The 22,932-nt window shown below is 46.4% G+C and overlaps 1 protein-coding gene across 1 annotated transcript in view; it reads left to right on the forward strand.

Moving 5' to 3' along the window:
• The window catches only part of SORL1 (sortilin related receptor 1), a 161,985-nt gene extending 139,222 nt beyond the window's left edge, over positions 1 to 22,763 (forward strand). The window contains 3 exon segments of the mRNA XM_056544046.1: positions 11,994 to 12,186; positions 17,181 to 17,393; positions 20,545 to 22,763. Coding sequence (XP_056400021.1) covers positions 11,994 to 12,186; positions 17,181 to 17,393; positions 20,545 to 20,609 — 471 coding nt within the window. The 3' untranslated portion in view covers positions 20,610 to 22,763.
• The last annotated feature ends 169 nt before the right edge of the window (positions 22,764 to 22,932 follow it).

Consider the following 22,932-nt stretch of genomic DNA (forward strand, 5'->3'; position numbering starts at 1 on the left):
ACTGTGTACATATATTACATTACTTATCCTGTACTGATCCTGAGTTATATCCTGTATTATACTCCAGAGCTGTACTCACTATTCTGCTGGTGAGGTCACTGTGTAAATACATTACATTACTTATCCTGTACTGATCCTGAGTTATATCCTGTATTATACTCCAAAGCTGTACTCACTATTCTGCTGGTGGTGTCACTGTGTACATATATTACATTACTTATCCTGTACTGATCCTGAGTTATATCCTGTATTATACTCCAGAGCTGTACTCACTATTCTGCTGGTGGGGTCACTGTGTACATATATTACATTACTTATCCTGTACTGATCCTGAGTTATATCCTGTATTATACTCCAGAGCTGTACTCACTATTCTGCTGGTGAGGTCACTGTGTAAATACATTACATTACTTATCCTGTACTGATCCTGAGTTATATCCTGTATTATACTCCAGATCTGTACTCACTATTCTGCTGGTGGGGTCACTGTGTACATATATTACATTACTTATCCTGTACTGATCCTGAGTTATATCCTGTATCATACTTCAGAGCTGTACTCACTATTCTGCTGGTGAGGTCACTGTGTACATACATTACATTACTTATCCTATACTTATCCTGAGTTATATCCTGTATTATACCCCAGAGCTGTACTCACTATTCTGCTGGTGGTGTCACTGTGTACATATATTACATTACTTATCCTGTACTGATCCTGAGTTATATCCTGTATTATACTCCAGAGCTGTACTCACTATTCTGCTGGTGGGGTCACTGTGTACATATATTACATTACTTATCCTGTACTGATCCTGAGTTATATCCTGTATTATACTCCAGAGCTGTACTCACTATTCTGCTGGTGAGGTCACTGTGTAAATACATTACATTACTTATCCTGTACTGATCCTGAGTTATATCCTGTATTATACTCCAAAGCTGCACTCACTATTCTGCTGGTGGGGTCACTGTGTACATACATTACATTACTTATCCTGTACTGATCCTGAGTTATATCCTGTATTATACTCCAAAGCTGTACTCACTATTCTGCTGGTGGTGTCACTGTGTACATATATTACATTACTTATCCTGTACTGATCCTGAGTTATATCCTGTATTATACTCCAGAGCTGTACTCACTATTCTGCTGGTGGGGTCACTGTGTACATATATTACATTACTTATCCTGTACTGATCCTGAGTTATATCCTGTATTATACTCCAGAGCTGTACTCACTATTCTGCTGGTGAGGTCACTGTGTAAATACATTACATTACTTATCCTGTACTGATCCTGAGTTATATCCTGTATTATACTCCAAAGCTGTACTCACTATTCTGCTGGTGGTGTCACTGTGTACATATATTACATTACTTATCCTGTACTGATCCTGAGTTATATCCTGTATTATACTCCAGAGCTGTACTCACTATTCTGCTGGTGGGGTCACTGTGTACATATATTACATTACTTATCCTGTACTGATCCTGAGTTATATCCTGTATTATACTCCAGAGCTGTACTCACTATTCTGCTGGTGAGGTCACTGTGTAAATACATTACATTACTTATCCTGTACTGATCCTGAGTTATATCCTGTATTATACTCCAGATCTGTACTCACTATTCTGCTGGTGGGGTCACTGTGTACATATATTACATTACTTATCCTGTACTGATCCTGAGTTATATCCTGTATTATACTCCAGAGCTGTACTCACTATTCTGCTGGTGAGGTCACTGTGTACATACATTACATTACTTATCCTGTACTGATCCTGAGTTATATCCTGTATTATACTCCAGATCTGTACTCACTATTCTGCTGGTGGGGTCACTGTGTACATATATTACATTACTTATCCTGTACTGATCCTGAGTTATATCCTGTATTATACTCCAGAGCTGCACTCACTATTCTGCTGGTGGGGTCACTGTGTACATATATTACATTACTTATCCTGTACTGATCCTGAGTTATATCCTGTATTATACTCCAGAGCTGTACTCACTATTCTGCTGGTGAGGTCACTGTGTAAATACATTACATTACTTATCCTGTACTGATCCTGAGTTATATCCTGTATTATACTCCAGAGCTGTACTCACTATTCTGCTGGTGAGGTCACTGTGTAAATACATTACATTACTTATCCTGTACTGATCCTGAGTTATATCCTGTATTATACTCCAGATCTGTACTCACTATTCTGCTGGTGGGGTCACTGTGTACATATATTACATTACTTATCCTGTACTGATCCTGAGTTATATCCTGTATCATACTTCAGAGCTGTACTCACTATTCTGCTGGTGAGGTCACTGTGTACATACATTACATTACTTATCCTATACTTATCCTGAGTTATATCCTGTATTATACCCCAGAGCTGTACTCACTATTCTGCTGGTGGGGTCACTGTGTGCATACATTACATTACTTATCCTGTACTGATCCTGAGTTATATCCTGTATTATACTCCAGGGCTGTACTCACTATTCTGCTGGTGGGGTCACTGTGTACATACATTACATTACTTATCCTGTACTGATCCTGAGTTATATCCTGTAGATCTTTTATTAAAAAATATAAAACATTACAAAAAGAACGAACATCACCATAACAATAATACAAACAACATACACCTGTTTAATATATACAATAATGAGTCCATATTAGTCCAAAAATGTCCAACCAAGTATCTTCTGGTCCAGCCTCATTCTCACCAAACACACCGCTATAATAACAACAACTACTAAACACTCTACAATAATAATAATACTTACAGTAATAATAATAACAACAATAATAACTAAAAACTGGTCCGGTTGCATTTCACCACCCAAAATAATAAATATGTGTCAAACCACCAACAAACACCGCAAACAGAAAAACAGAATATACAATTTTTTTTTTTTTTTTTTTTTTTTTTGGCCCTGAGCTGGTCCCGCATCCCATGCCCCCAGTACATGATAACAGACGTCCATGAACCAGTCCAGGATTTTACTTATTTATTTTTTTAAATAAAAAGTCCCACACAGAATCCCCCCTCCCCCCATCTACCCACCACCCAACCTAACACTAAACCCCAACACAACACAACCCCTAGAAAAAAAAAAATACAATATATATACATATATACACATATACATAAATGTACAAACAAAACAAATATATACAAAATAATACAAACTATACAAACCAAACAACAAACAACAATAAGGCTTTTCAATCACACAAACCCCTAAAGCTCAAGTTCAGTGCCTGCAAGCCCTATATCACCATATATCTACAGCACAAAACAAAAAGACTCATGTGCCAGCATCAGCCCACCACCAGGGGGAGACGACAGGCTAAGGCACTTTAAAGGCAGAGCCCCTCCACAGACGAGAGGCCCTGCCAGCACCCAGCCTCTCGTACTCCAGAGAACGCACCTTCACCAGGTCACCAAGAATGTTCCTAACCACCTCACCCACAGGGAGGATTTTACGCTGCGTCGACACTAAACACCGTGCGTTCCACGTGTAATACCTGACCACTGAGCTGACTAGGAATAAAGTGCATCGGTCCCAGCCTCCAAGGTTTCTGAATGCCCCATAGGCCCATTCCGCATAGGAGAGACTGGCCAGCCGAGGCCAACCAATGGAAGCGCCCACCCTGTTATAAACCTCTGTGTTAAAGGGACAATGAAGCAGAAAATGCTCCATGCTTTCCAGCATGCCTCCACACTCCTCGCGGGGACATCCCCGGTCATCAGAGCTCCTGCACTTCAGATTGTCCCTCACACACAGTTTCCCATGGAAGCAGCGCCAAGTCAAGTCCCAAAACTTCAAGGGGATCCTGATAGAATTCAAAAGCTCTAAACCCACCTCCAGATCCCGACTTGGGCAGTCCTTGAGCGCCAATGGCCTCTGGAAATGAGAAGACAGGACCCTCTTGTCAAGGAATTTCCTCGACAGAGTCCTAATCTCCCACATCCCCAGACCCCACCGACGAATAACCTTCAGAACCGGGGTAGCATAAGCCGGGAGATGCCCGTGTGGTGTGCGAAGATCCTTCACTTGCCCTCCTGTCTCCCATTCCTGGAAGAAAGGCCGAAACCATCCCCTACAGGAGGATACCCACGGAGGAGCCCTCTCTGACCAGAGGTTTGCTATATTGGTCTTAAGAAAGGTATTCACTAGGAATACCACGGGGTTGACCATGCACAACCCCCCTAGTCTCCTTGTACGGTAAGTAACCTCCCTCTTCACTAGGTTCAGTCTATTCCCCCATAACATTTGGAAGAACACACTGTAGACCCGGGTCCAAAGAGGTTCTGGCAACATGCATACACTGCCCAGATATATCAGCAAAGGGAGCAGGAAAGTTTTCATCAGGTTAACCCTTTCCCGGAGGGTCAAAGACCAACCCTTCCACTGATCCACCTTCTGAGCGGCGATCTTAAGCCTGCTGTCCCAGTTTTGTTTGGGGTAATCCCAGTGACCAAATTCGATGCCGAGGACTTTTGCGGATTCCTGGGGCTCTGGAAGGGCGTCCGGGAGGTTAAAATCAGGATCTCCCCCTCCCAGCCAGAGACTCTCACACTTATCCTGATTGATCTTGGACCCGGATACCTCCGAGTAGCGGTCCACCTCTGACATCACCCATCTGCCCTCCTCTTGTGAGGAGACAAACACGGTGATATCATCAGCGTACGCTACCGCCCTCAGAGCCGAATCCGGCACCGCCAGGTCCATTCTCACCCCCGCCAACGGTCCACAATCAATCCTTCTAAGGAAGGATCGATTGCAAACACGTACAGCAAAGGGCTCAAAGGACAACCCTGACGGACACCAGACCCAACCTCAAAAGAGCGGCCAATCCAACCATTCACAAGCGGGAAACTCTCTGCCCCTACATACAAGGTCTTAAGCCAATCAACAAAACCCCCTGGCAGGCCATATCTCAGAAGGACAGACCAGAGGTACTCATGGTTAACCCGATCAAACGCTTTTGCCTGATCCAAGGACAGCAAGTACCCCTTCCAGTGGCCAGCCCTACCCTGCTCCACAGCCTCTCGGACACTGAGCACAGCACTAAATGTACTGCGGCCCGGAACAGAGCAATGCTGAGCTCCCGAAAGGAGCCGGGGTGCAAACTCCACCAGCCGGTTAAACAGCACTTTTGCCAGAATCTTTCTGTCCGCATTGAGAAGTGCTATGGGACGCCAATTCTCAATGTGGGACGGGTCTTTACCCTTTGACAGGATGATCAGCGCTGACCTCCTCATTGACTTTGGCAAAGTGCCCGAGGATAGACACTCATTAAAAACCGCAGTCAAGAGGGGAACCAAAGGGTCCTTAAAGGTCTTATAGAACTCAGATGTTAAGCCATCCGGACCGGGTGACTTCTTGAGGGCAAGCCCATCAATAGCCATCCTGACTTCCTCTTCCCGGATCATCTCTGTCAAAACGTCAAGAGAGGGGTCTACTCCTGGTTCAGGGATGGTTTCAGCCAAGAAAGCTGATACCTTATCTCGATCTAGATCCTTCCTTCCCAAGAGGTGCGAGTAGAAGGATCTGACGACCTCCAGGATCCCTGATCTGGACCTTTTCAAAGATCCCGTACTATCAATCAGTCCTGAGACTACTTTACTATTCACTGACATCTTGCAGTTTCTGTAAGGGTCGGGCGAGCGGTACTTCCCGTAATCCCTCTCAAAAACCAAAGATGCGTGCCTATCGTACTGGCACTTCATCAACAAGCACTTCACTCTGGAGATATCCTCTCGGCTACCTCCAGTCGAGACAAGGTTCTCAAGTTTCTTCCTCAGGCCCTGGTACAAGCGGTACCTGTTTAGGCTTCTGAGGCCCGAGAGCTGGCGGAAGAATCTCGCAACCCTTTCCTTGAAGATCTCCCACCACTCTGACTTACTGCTACAAAGGCCCAGCAATGGTACCTGGCTCTGAAGAAAATCCTCAAAGGACTGTCTTATCTCCGCTTCTTCCAAGAGAGACGAATTCAGCTTCCAATAGCCTCTGCCCATCCGGGGGGTCTCTGTGACATTCAGAGAAAACAAAATTAAACAGTGATCGGAGAACTCCACCTCAACAACAGACACTGCTGAAGAAACGGCTTCCTCCTTTAAATAAAACCTGTCTATCCTAGACCTACAACTACCCCTATGATAGGTGAATCCCGCGTGGCCTGGGGTGTGCCGGATGTGGACATCCACCAGGCGAGCCTCACTCGCTATGCTATTAAGGGCGACGCTATCATAAGTCAGCTTGTCTCTGGAACCTCCCCTATCTTGGGGCCTCGTGACAGCATTGAAGTCCCCTCCAAAGACCACCTGCCGACTTGTAAAAAGATAGGGCTTGATCCTCATAAAGAGGCACTTCCGGTCCCACTTAGACTGTGGGCCGTAGATGTTAATAAGGCGAAGTTCTTGTCCCCTCATGAGGACATCTAAGATCAGGCACCTCCCCATTTCTAACTCGATAACCCGTCGGCATTCTACCGCTGCGGTAAAAAGGACCGCCACTCCGCTATACGGCTCGGCCCCAAGAGACCAGTAGGAGGGCCCATTCCTCCACTCTCTTTTAGCCTTGTAGATAGATGACATATCTGTAAGCCTGGTCTCCTGCAAAAATAAAATATCAGCATTAATATGGGCAAAAAAATCATAGGCAGCAAAACGAGCTGTATGTGACTTAATGCTGGCGACATTAATGGACGCCAGCGTCAACGGAGAGGGTGCCGCCATCAAGGGTGATTGAGTTAAACAGCTTTCTTTTTCCCACTCCCCTTCTCACCCTCCACATCAGAAGAACTCTTCACCCTCTGTAGAGAAATGGAAGTGTCCATCTCACCAGACGTCGTTTTACTTTCCTCGTCTCCGGATTCTAGGCCAGTCCCTTCCCCCGAGGACATAACCTCCCCAGGGGAAGAGGACTCGGCGCCCCCTGGAAGCCCCTCTGCCACCTCCCCCTCATCCTCCCCTTCCGAAGAAGAGGAGGAGATGTCCCTGAGGGGTCGGAATCGATTGGAAAGGCCAACCAGAGGGGAGTCAGTTTTGCCTTCCTTTGGCACCTGGACCAGGGTGGGAGAAGATCTTAAATCTCCCTTTTTTTTTTTACTTGTACCCCGCTTTCGTGTCTCCTTCTGCCATCCCACATCATCCTCCTCCACGCTATCTGAGGAGATGGCACCTTCCTCATTCTGGATCCTCCTGACCTCCTCATTCAGCTCGCCATCCCTCAGGGTCTCAGCAGCAAGGTTGGCCTCTGGGACAGAATGAGAGGTCGTCCCAGTAACCCGGGCTTTCCCCATCACCCTATCCCTTTGGCGTTTATCAAGACGTCTTAGTTGGGCTGGTGTCTTTCTCTTGCTGTTCCTCACTGACCCCTCAGTTCCTCCACCCCTGCTAGTCCCCTCCCCAGCAGATTCCGGCTCGTGATCTTCACCCGCTGGGGACAAGACTGCATTAGCGAAAGAACGAGGACAACGACTGAATGGGTGACCTAAGTCACCACACAGGTGACACCTAATCTCCGCACAAGATGCGGCAAGATGGCCTACACCCCCACACAAGGCACATTTCTGCACCGTACAGTTTGCACTGAAGTGTGTGGGGTCACCACATCTGTGACAGAGCTTCGGCTGACCCCGGTAGAAAATCTGGATACGATCCCTGCCGAGAAAGGCAGAGGATGGAATATGGGTAACTGTATTTCCTGAACGTTTAAGTTTTACCAAAAACGTCCAGGCTCCTGACCAGATGCCAAACTCGTCCCTGTTCTTCTGCGGGACCCCCATTACCTCGCCATACCGTCCTAACCAGGTGATGATGTCAACACAAGAGAGTGATTCGTTACGGGTCAAAACGGTCACTCTCTTGATTTCGTTTTGACGAGACAATGCCTGTACGGCAAAGTCTCGCCAGCCGGGCTCATTCTTTACCAATTCATAATTCGACCAAAGCTCAAGCCCCTCTGGCCGAACAAAACTGATATCGAATTCAGGAGCACCGTAGGGATGTATCAAGGCAAAGATATCAACTGCCTTGAAGCCCATCTTTAGCAAGAGCTCAACCACTTTGGTCCTTGAAGGACACATATCTTCGCCCTGCCACCGAAGACGGACCACATTCCTACGGTTACTACCTGCCCCGGCTGTTGGGAGGGACCACACAGTATCGCCCCCTCTTTCCTCTCGGAAGGCAGAGAGACCGTGTCTCTCTATCCAGAAGGACAGATCAACTGCTCTACCCTCTACATTAATCGACCTTTCCCCCTTTTTCAGAGCTTCCAGGAGACGTCGCTGCAATAAACCGTCCCTAGAGTCAGGAGACGAGGAAAGTATTCTACTTCCCCCAGCAGTGACATTGGCATAACTCCTATGATCTGTCACCACTGGGGGGGGCAACCGGACCAGACCCTACACCTACACCACTTCTAATGACAACATCCCCACCACCCTCAATAACAACATTAGCACTTCCCCCAACAACATTGTTTCCAATAACATCATCTGTAGTCCCATCACCACCCCTAATTTCAGCAACAGCAAAATCACCTTCTCCAATAATATTAACCTCCATCCGCTCCCCAGTCATACACCCCGTACCCCCATTTACCTTCTCATTCACACTGGCTGGACCAGAAACAGATAATCCGGCCTCAGCATCACGGGGCACTAGGGCTGGGACAACCTCCGCTGGCCCTTTAAGGGACCGGGCAGCATGCTTGCCCGGTCTAGAGGAGGCCCCAGCCCTGTTCTTATTAGTGCCCTCCGCCTCATCAGCATCATCTCCAGTCTTTTCATGGCGCCGCTGATCAATGGGATCAGCGGCACCAATACAAAACAAACGTTTTTCTTCACTTTTGGGAGTGTCCGTTATGCCCTTTGCTACCTCCGGCACTGAGTCACCCCCCTCTCCCACAGGGGAGCGAACTACAGCACCGGAGTCTGCCTCTCTGCCCACCGCTGGGCCGCCCTCACTGTACGGCCTTTCGGCCGATGCCTTCTCTGCTCCATCCCTGCTACTGCAAACAGGCATGGAGCTCTGCGCCCTTTTAGTATCTGTACTCTCCCCGCACCTTTGCACCGAGTCCACCACAGAACACGGGCTGGGCTGGGTAACGGGGCTTGCACAATGAGCTGACCCTGCGGCCGACTCAGGGTATACAGGGAGGGGGGTGTAGATGTAACTCACCACTTCTTGCTGCTTTGGCTTGGTCTTCTTTTTCTTCTTACCCCCAGGTGCCTCATTTGGGAGCTCATCTCCAAACACCAGATTCTGAGGACACACTGGGGATTCCAGCATGCGGATCTGGGCCATTAGCGCCCCTCCCTGGTAGCTGCTGTCACTGTCCTCCCCTGAGTCGGCAGGTGATACTGCTGGTTGCTGTGCAGGGGGCCCACTGTACGGGGCCTGCTGCTGTTGCCGCAGGCCACCAGGTGGATCTGGCTGTTGTTCTTCCTCCATCTCCTCCACATCATCCACCTGGCTCTCAGGTTGCAGCCCCATCAACCTTTTATTTTTATCTTCTTCTTTTACCCTGAAGCGTTCCTCATTTTCCAGTTTCTCTTTAAATGGACCACTCTTCTCCAATAATTCGGCTCTCCTCTCCTCCAAAACTTGTATTTCAGACATGAGTCCCTTTATCTGCCCCTGGATCTCTGTCTTTTTCCTTTTTGGAGTAATCTTGGCCTTGGCACGGGCACAGCGCAGTTCCTCTCGGAGCCTCCTGATGGCCTTACTGGCGTCTTCATACTCACGGAGGTGACTTTTTACCCGGGAGGTATAGGTGGAAATAGACTCCCGGGTCCTCAGCACTCCCCAGCCTTCCTCACTGAGGTCGGCTTCACCTCCGTGAGCACTCTGCCTTCTTCCAGACAAACCCAGCTTTCCGCTGGCTGCACCCAGCTTTTCCGAGGAGGATCCAGCCTTGCAGCTTCTCACCTCTGTGGGGGGAGTTGGAGCAGCATTGCTGCGACTCCTAGTAGAACGCCTCACCCCCAAATCCTCCGATGTACAGGCCGCTTGCTGGCTTCTACTGCTCCCCTGCGGCCTAGTCCGAGGAGCAGAAGCCTGGGCCTCGCCTCCCTCACTCATGCCTGGAAACCCACTCCCTCCCTGGGGAGGAGGAAGCAGGCCCCAGGTGGAATAGATGGTAATTCCCTGGAGCTCAGGAGACACAGCAGACACACAGCACAGCTGAAGCACGACCACACCCGCAACTAATTGGTCAGCACTCCAGAGCTGTACTCACTACTCTGCTGGTGAGGTCATTGTGTATATACATTACATTACTTATCCTGTACTGATCCTGAGTTATATCCTGTATTATACTCCAATGCTGCACTCACAATTCAGCTGTGGAGTGTAACAAAGGATGTAACTCAGGATCAGTACAGGATAAGTAATGTAATGTATGTACACAGTGACCCCACCAGCAGAATAGTGAGTACAGCTCTGGAGTATAATACAGGATATAACTCACGATCAGTACAGGATAAGTAATGAAATGTATGTACACAGTGACCTCACCAGCAGAATAGTGAGTACAGCTCTGGGGTATAATACAGGATATCACTCAGGATCAGTACAGGATAAGTAATGTATGTACACAGTGACCTCACCAGCAGAATAGTGAGTACAGCTCTGGAGTATAATACAGGATATAACTCAGGATCAGTACAGGATAAGTAATGTAATGTATGTACACAGTGACCTCACCAGCAGAATAGTGAGTACAGTTCTGGAGTATAATACAGGATATAACTCAGGATCAGTACAGGATAAGTAATGTAATGTATGTACACAGTGACCTCACCAGCAGAATAGTGAGTACAGCTCTGGGGTATAATACAGGATATAACTCAGGATCAGTACAGGATAAGTAATGTAATGTATGTACACAGTGACCTCACCAGCAGAATAGTGAGTACAGCTCTGGAGTATAATACAGGATATAACTCAGGATCAGTACAGGATAAGTAATGTAATGTATGTACACAGTGACCTCACCAGCAGAATAGTGAGTACAGCTCTGGAATATAATACAGGATATAACTCACGATCAGTACAGGATAAGTAATGTAATGTATGTACACTGTGACCTCACCAGCAGAATAGTGAGTACAGCTCTGGAGTATAATACAGGATATAACTCAGGATCAGTACAGGATAAGTAATGTAATGTATGTACACATTGACCTCACCAGCAGAATAGTGAGTACAGCTCTGGAGTATGATACAGGATATAACTCAGGATCAGTACAGGATAAGTAATGTAATGTATGTACACAGTGACCTCACCAGCAGAATAGTGAGTACAGCTCTGGGGTATAATACAGGATATAACTCAGGATCAGTACAGGATAAGTAATGTAATGTATATACACAGTGACCCCACCAGCAGAATAGTGAGTACAGCTCTGGAGTATAATACAGGATATAACTCAGGATCAGTACAGGATAAGTAATGTAATGTATGTACACAGTGACCTCACCAGCAGAATAGTGAGTACAGCTCTGGAGTATAATACAGGATATAACTCAGGATCAGTACAGGATAAGTAATGTAATGTATGTACACATTGACCTCACCAGCAGAATGGTGAGTACAGCTTTGGAGTATAATACAGGATATAACATAATACAGCACATTCATTTTAGAAAATTTCTCCCAAACATCTGAATATGTATTGTTTGTTACAAGAACACGTTTTCCTGCAGTCTCCATTCCGATGAATTGGAGAGTTACAGAATCATCTGCAAAAATCCGCCAGGTGTGAATTCAGGCAGAATAATAGTTGGACCTGTTACAGTCAGAGCTATAGTGGAGTGTGTTCATCACACAGGAATGGCTGATGAGGATGCAGCTCTATGTAAAAATTTAGATTTATGATCTCAGGGTCTGGGTAAAGCTGGGTGACAACCTGTAGAGTCATTCAGGATGGTATATGCAATGAATTGTTCTCTGCTTGCTGTAGGGTTATGAGGTCCACATGTTTGATAGCTCAAATAACATCTCCACCTCACTGGGAAACACGACCGAGACCTACTTTAAGATCTCCAACCTGAAACTGGGTCACAGCTACACGTTCAGTGTCCAAGCCCGATGTCTGTACAGTGGACAGATCTGTGGGGAGCCGGCGCTGCTTCTCTATGACCACCTGGGAACAGGTAAGATCTCTGCTGGTGATAGTGAATGAGGTCAGAGGTCATCTTCCCTGCAGACCTGCTGTATCTGGGAGCTTAAGTATTGTACGTGAAAAGCTTCTGAAACCATCTAATTGTGACGGGGTTCACCACTCAGGGATTGTCACCCAATCAACAGAGCAAGAGATGGGAGAACAGCACCAGATCACAAAACGCAATCCACATGATGAGGGTTATCCAGAGTCTGGGCAAACAATGGGCAACACAAGGGCACAGTCACTGGGTATACAATGGGCAACACAAGGGCAGAGTCACTGGGTAAACAATGGGCAACACAAGGGCACAGTCACTGGGTAAACAATGGGCAACACAAGGGCACAGTCGCTGGGCAAACAAGGGACAACACAAGGGCACAATCACTGGGTAAACAATGGGCAACACAAGGGCACAGTCACTGGTTAAACAATGGGCAACACAAGGGCACAGTCACTGGGTAAACAATGGGCAACACAAGGGCACAGTCACTGGGCAAACAATGGGCAACACAAGGGCACAGTCACTGGGTAAACAATGGGCAACACAAGGGCACAGTCACTGGGCAAACAATGGGCAACAAAAGGGCACAGTCACTGGGCAAACAATGGGCAACACAAGGGCACAGTCACTGGGCAAACAATGGGCAACAGAAGGTCACAGTCACTGGGCAAACAATGGGCAACACAAGGGCATAGTCACTGGGCAAACAAGGGACAACACAAGGGCACAGTCACTGGGTAAACAATGGGCAACACAAGGGCACAGTCACTGGTTAAACAATGGGCAACACAAGGGCACAGTCACTGGGTAAACAATGGGCAACACAAGGGCACAGTCACTGGGTAAACAATGGGCAACACAAGTGCACAGTCACTGGGCAAACAATGGGCAACAAAAGGGCACAGTCACTGGGCAAATAATGGGCAACACAAGGGTACAGTCACTGGGCAAATAATGGGCAACACAAGGGTACAGTCACTGGGCAAACAAGGGACAACACAAGGGCACAGTCACTGGGCAAACAATGGGAAACAGAAGGGCACAGTCACTGGGCAAACAATAGGCAAGGGAAGGGCACAGTCACTGGGCAAACAATGGGCAACAGAAGGGCAGTCACTGGGCAATCAGTGGGCAACAGAAGGGCACAGTCACTGGGCAAACAATGGGCAACAGAAGGTCACAGTGACTGGGCAAACAATGGGCAACAGAAGGGCACAGTCACTTGGCACCTGGGAAGGAACATCTGCAGATGCCGGGATTCTACTCCGGGTCCAACACTCCACACTCCAATGTATTGTCCACAGATAACAGCTCCACGTCTAGTAGTACCTCAGGTCCCCTGGGAAGTCCGGTCCTCACATCCGCTCCTCAGTTCACAGGGGTCCACATCTTAGTCCACAGATAACTCCAACACGATTCCTCGTTCCAGAGGGCGGCCCAGCTCCTCTATCCCAGCAATTCTCCAGATTCTGGGGCACAATTGCCTGAGTGTCTCTGTGAGGAGACCAAATACAATAAGTAAGGTTTGACAAGCGGGGCTCTGTACACTGAGGATAAGCAGGGCTCTGTACACTGAGGACAAGCAGGGCTCTGTAAACTGAGGAGAAGCAGGGTTCTGTACAGTGAGGACAAGCAGGGCTCTGTACAGTGAGGACAAGCCGGGCTCTGTACACTGAGGACAAGCAGGGCTCTGTACACTGAGGACAAGCAGGGCTCTGTACAGTGAGGACAAGCATGGCTCTGTACACTGAGGACAATCAGGGCTCTGTACACTGAGGACAAGCAGGGCTCTGTACACTGAGGACAAGCAGGACTCTGTACAGTGAGGACAAGCAGGGCTCTGTACACTGAGGACAAGCAGGGTTCTGTACACTGAGGACAAGCAGGGCTCTGTACACTGAGGACAAGCAGGGCTATGTACACTGAGGACAAGCAGGGCTCTGTACACTGAGGACAAGCAGGGCTCTGGACACTGAGGACAAGCAGGGCTCTGTACACTGAAGACAAGCAGGGCTCTGTACACTGAGGACAAACAGGACTCTGTACACTGAGGACAAGCAGGGCTCTGTACACTGAGGACAAGCAGGGCTCTGTACACTGAGGACAAGCGGGGCTCTGTACACTGAGGACAAGCGGGGCTCTACACTGAGGACAAGTGGGGCTCTGTACACTGAGGACAAGCGGGGCTCTGTACACTGAGGACAAGCGGGGCTCTGTACACTGAAGACAAGCAGGGTTCTGTACACTGAGGACAAGCAGGGCTCTGTAGACTGAGGACAAGCAGGGCTCTGTAGACTGAGGACAAGCAGGGCTCTGTAGACTGAGGACAAGCAGGGCTCTGTAGACTGAGGACAAGCAGGGCTCTGTAGACTGAGGACAAGCAGGGCTCTGTAGACTGAGGACAAGCAGGGCTCTGTACACTGAGGATAAGCAGGGCTCTGTACACTGAGGACAAGCAGGGCTCTGTACTGAGGATAAGCAGGGCTCTGTACACTGAGGAAAAGCAGGACTCTGTACACTGAGGACAAGCAGGGCTCTGTACACTAAGGACAAGCAGGGCTCTGTACACTAAGGACAAGCAGGGCTCTGTACACTCAGGACAAGCGGGGCTCTGTACACTGAGGACAAGCGGGGCTCTGTACACTGAGGACAAGCAGGGCTCTGTACACTGAGGACAAGTGGGGCTCTGTACACTAAGGACAAGCAGGGCTCTGTACACTGAGGACAAGCGGGGCTCTGTACACTGAGGACAAGCGGGGCTCTGTACACTGAGGACAAGCAGGGCTCTGTACACTGAGGCTCTGTGACATGCCCCCGGCTCACACAGCAGGATGATCAACAAGCCAGAAGCCTGCACAGAGCCCTGCTTGTCCCGCCCTCACTTCCTGTATCTGGTCTCCTCACAGAGACACACAGGCAAAAGCTGCAGGGACATAATTTTTTCCCCAAGAAATACACATTTTTTAACCAATGTATATTACAAATATAAATATAATAGTTTTATCTACATTATATAAAATGTTTTTGCTGCTGACAAGTACACTTTAAATGCTGGTAATCCCTGGTGTCTAGGGGACCAATTGGCACCTTCTCAATGTAATTGCAGGGTGCCAATGGGTTGTTGTGGAAGCCCAGGGCCTAGCCTCTTCTCCTCAGGCTTTCACGGATCAGTGATTACCGAAGGCTGCCTTAGACAGCCCTTAGCAATCAACTCTGATAACATGGATCGATGTAATGCAACACATGATGGCTCATGAAAGGCCCCTGGGGGGCGAAAAAAAAGAATAAAAAAAATGTTTTTAAGACTATAAACCCCCCCCCCCCCCCCATAAAAATTTAAATTTCCCCCCTTTTGCCATTTGTTAAATAAAACACTGTAAAAATAAATAAATATATAAATAATACACACATCTGTTATCCTTGTGTGCGTAATTGTTTGAATTATTTACTACATTTCTGATCCTGCACGGTCAATGACGTAAACGCAAACAATTTTCAAGTGGCAACATTTCAGATTTTTTATCATATCCTAGAATAAATGGAATAAAAAGTAATCAAAAAGCCTGATCTAAACATGAAGTGGTATCCTTAAAAACTATAACAGAAAACCTGCAGATTCCAGCTCTCAAAAAATATATATAAAAGTCCAAAATTTATTTCACATGGTTAAAAATAATGAAAACCAAAATAAGGTGGTTTTAAAACCATAGCAGAGATGCCGACGTGTTTCGGACCATCAGGGTTCTTAAAGGGATTATCCAGGAAAAAACTTTTTTTTTATATATCAACTGGCTCCAGAAAGTTAAACAAATTTGCAAATTACTTCTATTAAAACATCTTAATCCTTTCAGTACTTATGAGCTGCTGAAGTTGAGTTGTTCTTTTCTGTCTAAGTGCTCTTTGATGACGCCTGTCTCGGGAACTGTCCAGAGTAGAAGCAAATCCCCATAGCAAACGTCTTCTACTCTGTGCAGTTCCCGAGACAAGCAGAGATGTCAGCAGAGAGCACTGTTGCCAGACAGAAAAGAACAACTCAACTTCAGCATCTGATAATTATTGGAAGAATTAAGATTTTTTTTAATAGAAGTAATTTACAAATCTGTTTAACTTTCTGGAGCCAGTTGATATACAAAAAAAGTTTTTTCCTGGAATACCCCTTTAACCATGGCACATGACCAGGAACCATGGTGGTTCGAAACGCGTCAAAACCATGGTGGGAGTTGGAATCTGCACATTTTTTGTTATGGACCTGTTCATACCTGTTCCGTGTTTCCTAAAAACATCAGAGGTTCCTCCAATCCAGAGGGTCTACTAGGTGGTGAGCTGGTCTTTTTCAATATCTACTTATATCCTTAAAAACTACAGCTTATGATGCAAGAAAAACTCTAACACAGCTCTGTAAGTGGAAAATAAAAAGTTATAGGGGTCAGAACAGGGTATTGAAAAGATTATTATTATTATTTTTGTTTTAAACCATATAGCAAAGCAAATCGTACTGACCCATAGAGTAAAGTTCGCATGTCAGTTTTTACCATATTGTGAACTCTGAATAAATAATTGCCTCACAACATTGCGCACTTCTATACTCTCTTCAATTTTGCCCTACATATAATTTTTTTTCTGACTTCGTAATACAGTACATGAGTACGTATTTTTGCTGCAGATCTGCTGCATATTTTCTGCTGCAGAATTTGCTGCCCATTGACTTCAATGGGTAGCAAAGTCCGCTACAGCAAATCTGCAGCAGAAAATACGCATGTGTGAATGTACCCTTAGGTAGAATAACATGCGCCAATGAAAAGTACAACTTGTTCCACAACAAAATAAGCCCCAAGACCGCTTTTTCAGAGGGAAAAATAAAAACAAGTTATGGGTCCTAGAATAGGAGAAGCAAAAGAACGTGAGCCAAAAAAAAAAAAATTGCTGGGTCATGAAGGGGTTAAAAAGCTCCTACATTTTGTTCCTCTGCTTCTTTTTTTCAGGAATGGACTCCCTGCCGTCCACTAGTGTCCAGTCCACGGACGTGGCTTCTATAGTGGTCCCTGTGTTATTCCTGCTGTTAGTGGCCACTGGCTGCGGCTTCGTCATACTGTACATGCGCCACCGGAGACTTCAGAACAGCTTCACCGCCTTTGCAAACAGTCATTACAGCTCGCGTCTAGGATCCGCCATCTTCTCATCTGGGGATGACATAGGTACGGGGAAGCTCCTCCCTCTTCTCTGCCCCCTCTGCTCAGCGGTAATCCCTCCCCCCAGTATTCTGCTCAGCAGTAATCCCTCCCCCCAGTATTCTGCTCAGCAGTAATCCCTCCCCCCAGTATTCTGCTCAGTGGTAATCCCTCCCCCAGTATTCTGCTCAGCGGTAATCCCTCCCCCCAGTATTCTGCTCAGCGGTAATCCCTCCCCCCAGTATTCTGCTCAGCGGTAATCCCTCCCCCAGTATTCTGCTCAGCAGTAATCCCTCCCCCCAGTATTCTGCTCAGCAGTAATCCCTCCCCCCAGTATTCTGCTCAAAGGTAATACCTCCCCCCAGTATTCTGCTCAGCAGTAATCCCTCCCCCCAGTATTCTGCTCAGCGGTAATCCCTCCCCCCAGTATTCTGCTCAGCGGTAATCCTTCCCCCCAGTATTCTGCTCAGTGGTAATCCCTCCCCCCAGTATTCTGCTCAGCGGTAATCCCTCCCCCCAGTATTCTGCTCAGCGGTAATCCCTCCCCCCAGTATTCTGCTTGGCTGCTAGGGAGACTATCCCTGACAACCACACTGACTAGACCAGTGGACTTCAACCTGCGAACCTCCAGATGTTGCAAAACTACAGCTCCTAGCATGCCCGGACAGCCAACGGCTGTCCGGGCATGCTGGGAGTTGTAGTTTTGCAACATCTGGAGGTCCACAGGTTGAAGACCACTGGACTAGATTGATTGTTACAACGTGTTACAATGTATCTCTAGCAACCAAACTGTCAGACAAGGCTATTCAGGTGGCTGGGCAGCAACCAGTAAGCACGATTTTTACGTCTGTCAAGTTCATACGGCTCAGGATTTACTCCTACTTTGGACAGTTCCTGACACGGACAGAGGTGGCAGCAGAGAGAACTGTGGTCAGATACAATATAAAATGTAAAACTTTTTTTTATATCAACTGGCTCCAGAAAGTTAAACAGATTTGTAAATTACTTCTATTAAAAAATCTTAATCCTTTCAGTACTTATGAGCTTCTGAAGTTAATTTTGTTCTTTTCTGTCTAAGTGCTCTCTGATGACAGGTGTCTCGGGAGACGCCCAGTTTAGAAGCAAATCCCCATAGCAAACCTCTTCTAAACTGGGCGTTTCCCGAGACACGTGTCATCAGAGAGCACTTAGACAGAAAAGAACAACCTTAACTTTAGAAGCTCATAAGTACTGAAAGGATTAAGATTTTTTTAAAGTAATTTACAAATCTGTTTAACTTTCTGGAGCCAGTTGATATATAAAAGCAAGTTTTTTTCCTGGAATACCCCTTTAAAAAATCTTAATCCTTTCAGTACTTATGAGCTGCTGAAATTGAGTTGTTCTTTTCTGTCTAAGTGCTCTCTGATGACACTTGTCTCGGGAACCGCCCAGTTTAGAAGCAAAACGCCATAGCAAACCACTTCTAGTCTGTGCAGTTCCCAAGACAAGCAGAGATGTCAGCAGAGAGCACTGTTTCCAGACAGAAAAGAACAACTCGACTTCAGCAGCTGATAATTATTGAAAGGATTAAGATTTTTTAATAGAAGTCATTTACAAATCTGTTTAACTTTCTGGAGCCAGTTGATACAAAAAAAAAAGTTTTTTCTTAGAATACCCCTTTAAAATAAAACCGACAAAAACGTATAACAGCATACTGGTATAGGTCTGACGATTCTAGAGAGATCCGATCAGTTTTCTGCATACGATTTTATACGGTTTTAGGATGTCAGTTTTAACAATACATTAAACTTATGCAAGAATCGGGAGGTGAATGCACCCCGAGAGATCCGATTTTTCGGTGCGCCAGATTTTGATCTTTTTAAAGTAGGATTTCATACGATGTTATGACTTCCATTCTAACAATAAATTTGAAGGATGCAAAAAAATCGTGATGTATTTTCACACAGTAGGGAAAAAAAAGTAGGAAAATATGTGGATTGTCTGCCCCCCGGATGGACATTCCGCACGTTTGAAAGTTTCGACGGGCGCTAGGACGGCGGCAGAAAGAATAGACAAGTTGATTCTTTCTGCGGACGCCAGATTTGGAGCCAAAGAACAGCGCACAGTGCAGCAGAATCCCATTGAAGTCAATAGGACTCTGCTGCAGCAGAATGTCCATGCGGAATATTCTGGCGTCATTCCGCAGTGTGAACGTAGCCTCAGACAGCAGATACATCTCCTACGTGGATCACTAGTCAGGTATCCCAAACTTCTAAACAAAGGATCCGCCTCCAGGATGGGATACATGGTTGTGTATAAGGCTACGTACACACTACGGAATTTTTTTATTTTTTTTATTTTTTATTCTTTTTTTGTTTTTACACTTTTTTTATTTTTATTTTTTCTAAACACAGTTTTTTTCAGCTTGTGCTCGGGAATTCTACTGTATGAACTCCAAAATTGCTGTAAAGGGGCCTTCCGCTGACCCGCTGAAATTGATTCGCCGAAAGAATAGACATGTTCATCCTTTTGGCGGAATTACTCGCAGATTGCGTTGTTCTCAGTGGTGCTGGCGGTAGGTCCCCGTAGAATTTCAGACGGCAGAGATTCCGTAGGGTGAGCATACCCTAACTAGGCAGATTGCTCATTTAGAACCCTTAGAAAGCTGGGTGACAAGCGTTGTCTGCCTTTACAACTACCATAGGGGGTTGACACACAGCTTTCTATCACTCCTGAATAACATCAAGTCTAGCGCAAAACCAGGTTACACTTCTCCATCTTCATTTCGTATAGTTCAGGATAGCAGGACAACAGTAACGCGTTTTAAGCGCACATAGCGCCCAAAGGGCGCTATGTGCGCTTGAAACGCGTTACTGTTGCCCTGCCATCCTGATGTTTGTATCCTGCACTATAGGGGGAGATTTATCAAAACCTGTGCAGAGGAAAAGTTGACCACTTGCCCATAGCAACCAATCAGATCGCTTCTTTCATTTTGCAGAGGCCTTGTTAAAAATGAAAGAAGCGATCTGATTGGTTGCTATGGGCAACTCAGCAACTTTTCCTCTGGACGGGTTTTGATTAATCTCCCCCATATATGAAATAAAATTTTAAAAAAAGGAGAAGTTTTGGGAGTCGCCTGTTTTTTTATTTTTTTCTGCACGCGCAATGACCGTCTTCTTCTCGTCTTTTTTTTTTTCAGGTGACGACGACGACGCTCCGATGATCACCGGCTTCTCAGACGACGTCCCCATGGTGATAGCGTGAAGCCCGCGTCCCCGGGGTGTGTTTAAACCAAATGATGTAAATATTTTTCTTTTTTTTTTCGAAGGAATCGTCCGCGCCTGATCTTATTGGCACTTTTTCAGTTGCGATACGTTATTTTTATATGGGCCAAAACAAAGAAGAAAAAAAAAACAACAAAAAATACTCAAAACAAAAAAAAAACACAACAGACCTTTTGTCGTCGTAGTCGAGTGTGAGATGCAAAATAAGTTTTTTTTTTTTTTGTTAACCAAAATATGGCTGTTTCTGTCCGTAAATTGTGACCCCCTTCAGCGCGGTCCGACCCTTGCCTTATTGTCCGCTGTAAATGTGAAGATATGTAAAATATATATATATGTATAGAGCCTAAGCGCCGCCAGCTCACCCACCCCCCCGAACGAAGAACGCAACGCTTAGGATTGTGGGTGTTCGTGAGCTGCCTTAATGACTTCTCCGCAGGACTTACGGCGCACCGCGAGTTGTAGCTTCTGAATGGCCGTCGCTGTTTTGCCGGCATTTTTATAGGTTCGGGGAGCGGCGCTGAAGGGGTTAATCTTTTGGTTTTGCTGGCCGACCATCTCCTGTCTGTTATAGATGACCCTTCACTGTGTCCCCCAACTCCCAACTAGTTGTTTCACAGTCATTTTTGTTTCCTGGGAAAGTTGGGTGGCAGCTGGTAGGCTGCAAGCACAAGACCAATGCTGATATACACAAACTAGGTATGTATTACAGTTTATTTAAGAAGCCTGAGCCTTCTGGAACCTTGTAAAGCTGGGTCACAACCGGTAGGACTGCCTTCTCAGCTCCCATAGGGGATATTACTCTGCTTTCCCATATTCCTGACTTACAGGTCTGCCCAGAAAGGTAAGGATGGCTGTATAATGAGACATATTGGCTATTCAGAACTCTTGGAAAGCTGAATGACCTCCTGTAGGACTGCCTTTACAGCTCCCATAGGGATATTACTCAGCTTTTCCTAATTTCTCACTTACAGGCCTGACCATGAAGGGATGCATGGCTGTATAACTAGACATATTGGCCATTCAGGACTCTTGGAGAGCTTGATGACAGCCAGTAGGACTACCTTCACAGCTCCACTAGGAATATTAATCAGCTTTCACGCACCCTTGAATAACAGATCTGTCCGGGAAGGGATGCATGGATGTATATCTAGGCAGATTGGTCATTCAGGACACTTGAAAAGCTGTGTGACAACCAGTAGGACTGCCTTCAGAGCTGCCCATAGGGATATTACTAAGCATTCCTGTGATCCTAAATAAAAGGACTATCTGGGAAAGGATGCCTGGCTGTATATCTACGCACATTGGCCATTCAGGACACTTGGAAAGCCATGTGACAGCCAGTAGGACTAATCATTACAGCACCCACAGGGGCTCTCAGCTTTTCACACACAGCTTTTCTCAAAGTAGGCCTAATATTTCTGTATAACAGATTGGTCATTTGGGACTCTTGGAAAGCTGGGAGGCACCAAATGTACGGCAGCTGTTTTAGCTGTCACCCAGCTTTCCCAGGAACAGATAAAACAGAGATATGGGATATTTAATGTTATGAGGAAATACTGAGCTCGCTAGCTGTCCCTTTTTCCATGTCTTGCGCCAATCTTCCCGGTCAGCGGGAGTCTTGCGTTGATCACCTGATGTCTGCGGACGCCAGGAGCTGCGCTCTTAATTCTCCCGCCCTGCCGGAAAATCCCTGATGATGATGATCCCGTAGCGCGGCAGCTGCGGTTTGTGTTTCCCGCAGGGCCGTTTGGCGGCAGCAGTCAGGATTGTGACTGTATATAGAGTATATATATATATATTATTTGCAGCTTTCATTATTAATGTTATTGTTATTTTGTGTGAAGTGATTCGCTTTGTTGCTGCACTTTGTTCCTCACTGTGATTTTACAGACTGTACCTGTTCACGCCGCCAGAGTCCTGTTCACCAACAGCTGACCGCCGTCACAGTGTGCCAGTATGAGTATATAGCTGTGGCCGAGTCAGAGTCTGTAGTGTCCCCCAAAACTTGGCTTTCTAAATATTGCAGAACTACAACTCCCATCATGCTCTGACAGCAGACAGCTGTGGGAGCTGTAGTTTGGGGGACACTGTTGCAGTCCTTAGTTCAGTATTTCCCAACCAGGGTGCCTCCAGCTGTTGCAAAACTACAACTCTCAACATGCCTGGACAGCCTCTGGCTGTCCAGGCATGCTAGGAGTTGTAGTTTTGCAACAGCTGGAGGCACCCTGATTGTGAAACACTGCCTTAGTTTTAGTTGGACCCATGGTGATAGGGGCCGGCACATCATTCATTCTTCTCCAGTC

The sequence above is a fragment of the Hyla sarda genome, chromosome 10 (assembly GCF_029499605.1).
Source record: "Hyla sarda isolate aHylSar1 chromosome 10, aHylSar1.hap1, whole genome shotgun sequence".
Lineage (NCBI taxonomy): Eukaryota > Metazoa > Chordata > Amphibia > Anura > Hylidae > Hyla > Hyla sarda.